The 4318-nt window shown below is 39.9% G+C and overlaps 1 protein-coding gene across 1 annotated transcript in view; it reads right to left on the reverse strand.

Moving 5' to 3' along the window:
- LOC112465625 overlaps positions 1-1975 on the reverse strand; it is a gene marked incomplete at its 3' end in the record, with an annotated part of 2981 nt that extends 1006 nt beyond the window's left edge. Inside the window, exon 1 of the mRNA XM_025033255.1 lies at positions 44-1975. Coding sequence (XP_024889023.1) covers positions 44-1975 — 1932 coding nt within the window. The remainder of the gene's footprint in view (positions 1-43) is intronic.
- Positions 1976-4318: the final 2343 nt, after the last annotated feature.

Consider the following 4318-nt stretch of genomic DNA (forward strand, 5'->3'; position numbering starts at 1 on the left):
TCAGAGGCATCGGATGATTGTCTCGTGCCAACAGCTTGTTTACTGCACGGTAGTCTATACACATCCTAATTTCTCCATTCTTTTTTCGAACTAGCACGATTGGGGAGGCATACTCTGAAACACTTTCTCTAATTATATTCCGTTTCAACAAATCGTTCAGTATCTGTCGAAGTTTTTCCTTTTCCGCGTAACCTAACCTCCTAGGACCAAACTGTACCAATTTATTCTCTTTTAAAACCAGCTTAGCTTCCATTTGTACTTCAGGAACCTCCGGCCTAACCGGCTTTACATAATAATTAATGAATGTATCCTTAAACAATTCGCAAACATTAGGTGGGAGATCAGGGTTTACATTAATATCAGTGTTATTCGAATCATTGCAAATTAACAATATCTCACTCACTGCCTTATCTAACATTGGACTGTTTGTCAAACGATAGTCAAAGAATTTTAATGTGTCTCTACCTATCAGTAATGGAATAGACATCGTATTATCCGATACTACGCCTATAGATACCGATTTACTACAGCCATCCATCGTGAGATTGGCTTTAATCACTCCCTTCACTAGGAGTTTGGAATTATTAATACCGTGATATCTATTCCATTCCTGTCCTGCAGGTTTTAAGTCTTTAATATTTATTACACTTTCCTGAATAAGAGTAATTGGGCATCCAGTGTCGATCCTGACCGTGCATGAGACTGGTGCACCTCCTCGTACTCGTAGGATTGCCACCCTCTGGAACTCGTCTCGAAGTTCTTCGTGCGTATCCACAAAGTGGATTTTGTCGTTTTCCTCTGGCTGGTCATCACTCTCGGACTCGCTTTTCTCCGAGGCTGACTGCTCGGTTCCGTCGACCAAGTTCACTTGACGCTCGGCCTTCTTGTTGCCCCGTTCCGTCTTCTTGTCCTTGCTCGTCTTCTTGTGCTTCTCCTTTGCCGTAGGACAGTCTTTCGCGTAATGGCCCACCTCATCACATTGGTAGCATCTCACTAGACCTTTTGTTTTTGGTTTGGGGCTGCCTCCCAAAGCTTCTTTAGGAGATGCGGTCTTGAGCTTCATGTTCTTGGGACTCGAGGCTTCACGATGAGCTTGAAAGGTGTCCGGTGCTTCTAACGTAATTCGACGAAACGCTTTCGTCAACTCGTGCACTGTCGAGAAGGATTGCATCCTCGCCTGATTTTTCAGAGCTTTCCAAGGTATTCCGTCGATAATGTATTCGACCATCTCTTCCTCTGGGATCGGAACCTTATTTTCTTTAATTATTTTATCGTGGCAATAATCACTGAAAGACTCATTTCTCTTCCACACTCGATTCTCAAATATACGTTTTCTTTCCAGCCTGCTCATTGGCTGATCGAACATCGCGCCCATCTTTTCTAGCAGCCTATCCACTCTCATAGATAAATGTTCGGCCATAGAGGAATACCAATCCGCTGCCTTCCCTCGCAGTTTCGAGCCGACTAATATCTTCGCGGCATTTTCGTCGAGCTCGTACGTATCTCTTAGCAAGTTGACCTGAGTTTTCCATCGCTCGAAGTCATCGCCTGCGCCATCGTACTCGCTGAGGATCTCACAAACGTTTTTGATGTTGAGTGGAGTCCGGGATACCGTAGATAGGTTATTCCTCGGCGACGTCCGCAACATGTCGTTTTCTCGACGCAAGATCGCAATCTCTCTTTGCATTAGATCGCGCTCTCTATCCATTAACTCGGCTTCTCGTCGGGCTATGTCCTCATTCGCCCGTACCGTAATATGCGTGTCATTTCTTGTCTGTCTTGCCCCTTTTTCTTGATCATGTTCCTCCTCGTCGTCGTCCTCCGGATGCTGCTGGGCCGCTTCTTTCATCCATGCGCCCGAAGGATCCGCCTGCTGCATTCTGGCAATTAATTCAGCCTTTCGTCCGGTTATAGACAATTGACGTTGCCGCAGTACCTTTTTTAGTTGTTCTACGGTGAGTGTATCCGGATCCATCTCGAAATTTCTTCGTTATGCGCCCGATTCGATAGTCTCACTCGCGCGCTTGCACCGTCTCGCCGTTCTTTTCTTTCCACGCGCGACGCGTGTCTGTTCGTGTTCGTGCCGGTACGATCGGTTATCTTTGTCACACGGGCGGCGAGCACGTTTTTCTCAGTGCCCGTATCGCTATTGCGCCTTTTCTCGAACACTGTATATATCGTTCGTACGCGGGATGAAATCGTTGCCGATCCGCGATTTCCTTTGCCGATAGTTCTTCGCGTAATCGCTCGCGTATAGCCGAAGCGAAATTGACGCGAATTATCGCACCTTTTTCTCGCGCCACGCACTGGACTTTTATTAGCACGCACACAGCAGTGCTAGAGACGGAAACCTCTTCGCGTGATCGCCCGCACACAGCCGAAACGAAATCGACGCGACTTACCGCCCCTCTCTTTTGTCCACCGTACTGGACTTTTCCTAGCACGCACACAGCAGTGCTAACGACAGACTCACTATCCCACTTCTGAATTGTAGGCTGCCGAGTTTACTTCAAAACGTATTCTTTATTGGTTATACGCTTTACAAATTGAGAGCTTCCGAGCTTGCGATCCGTCGCGTGTCGCTGTAACGCTCGCTCTGCCGGGCCCGCACGCCGCCCTACCACACCTGCCTACGCTGGGCTACGCGCGTAACAAATAGGGCCCCGCGTGTAATACGCGTGCTACATAATGATGTAAGATATACAACAATTTCTCATCAACAACAACGCTGCAAGAAAATAAATGATTCAATTGTGCAATTAGATAATGGTTCAATTGGTCAAATTCATAAAATTTGTTTGATAAAATTCGGAAATGTGGAAGAAGTAATATTATTTATAAACACTTTTAGATTAAGAACTTCAAATTTAACATTTTCTTCGATCCCTATTGAGCATATAAAGGAATGTGATGTCACTAATAGTATTTTAACAGTACATAAGCCAGCAAATTTAGTCAGGCCATGTATATTTATGGAAATAGATAAGTTCAAATATGTGAGTAAAATTCCCTATGGTTGTTTACATGATTAATAGGTAAACTATATTTTGTAATTAGTAATTAGATTGTATAATTGTCATATGTATTTATAATATAAATAAAACAACTTGCAATTATTTCTTTTCTCTCTTTTCTGTTATTGTAATAAAACACTTTCACAAGTAAAGATTAAGTAAGTATTAGAATAAATACGTCAACTTACAACATTGAATTGTTGTGTGTAGAAATATACAAAGTAAAGAGGCAATTATAAGCATTTCTTAAGATTTTTTAATAATTTAATACAATTTGTAACTTTTTATGAAAATATAAAAAATGTATCGAATCTTTTATAGAATGCTGAAAAAAATATTTGCAGAATGTTGTAGGGAGTTTTAAATAGTTGTAATTTTTACAAGAATGTACAACTTCTACAAATTTGCAATATAATTTTTATAAAAATATTCGTAGAATGTTGTACATATTTATAAATGGTTGTAATTTTTACAATAATCTACAACTTGTATAATTTACTACGTTTCTCATAAAAAATATTTGCAGAATGTTGTAAATAGTTGTAAATAGTTATGATTTTTACAATAATCTACAACTTCTACAATTTACTACGTCTCTAAAAATGTTCGTAAAAAATGTGTTACAATTTTCTATTACTTTTTACAACTTACTACAACTTACTACAATTTATTACAATTTACTACAATTTACCGTGAATTTCTACAATTTTTACAAATTTGTGATTTGTTGTAGAAGATTATAATTTGTCATAGAAATACGTAAATCGTTGTAAAATTATTTCCACCAGGGATCGATTATGTATTTCAGTATGAAACTTTACAGAATTTTTTGGATGGAGCGTTGAGATTTTTTTCCAACATCTGTAGGATTTTATCATTGGTGACAATTATTTGTCACTTCTGATTTTTTTTTTTAAGGCTACCGTTTGAGCTTCACTGACTTCAGTGGCCTCAGTGACAGAATTCACCAGGACCTGCACTTCCTCATGCTTATTTTTCTTATTGGAATCATTTCGCTCTGAAAGTAAAGAAAAAATACATACCAACCTTGAGATGTTATCATCATTGTTTTTCGTATGGAAAAAACTTTGACGCTTGCAGAGTTTGTGTCGAACTTTTTGTTCCGTGATTCCTCCTTTATTAAGAGTGCATTACTTATATGGAATAAACACTTTTGTATTCCTTTATTATGAGTGCGTTACTCGTATGGAATAAGCATTTTTATTACCTAAAACCGGAGACATCTAGAAAGGAGTTAATGGGGTAACACTTATTGTGGGCATTGTGAAACGTACGTTGGTTCT

This window comes from Temnothorax curvispinosus, unplaced genomic scaffold (genome assembly GCF_003070985.1).
Source record: "Temnothorax curvispinosus isolate PA1 unplaced genomic scaffold, ASM307098v1 QBEX01015409.1, whole genome shotgun sequence".
Taxonomy (NCBI): Eukaryota; Metazoa; Arthropoda; class Insecta; order Hymenoptera; family Formicidae; genus Temnothorax; species Temnothorax curvispinosus.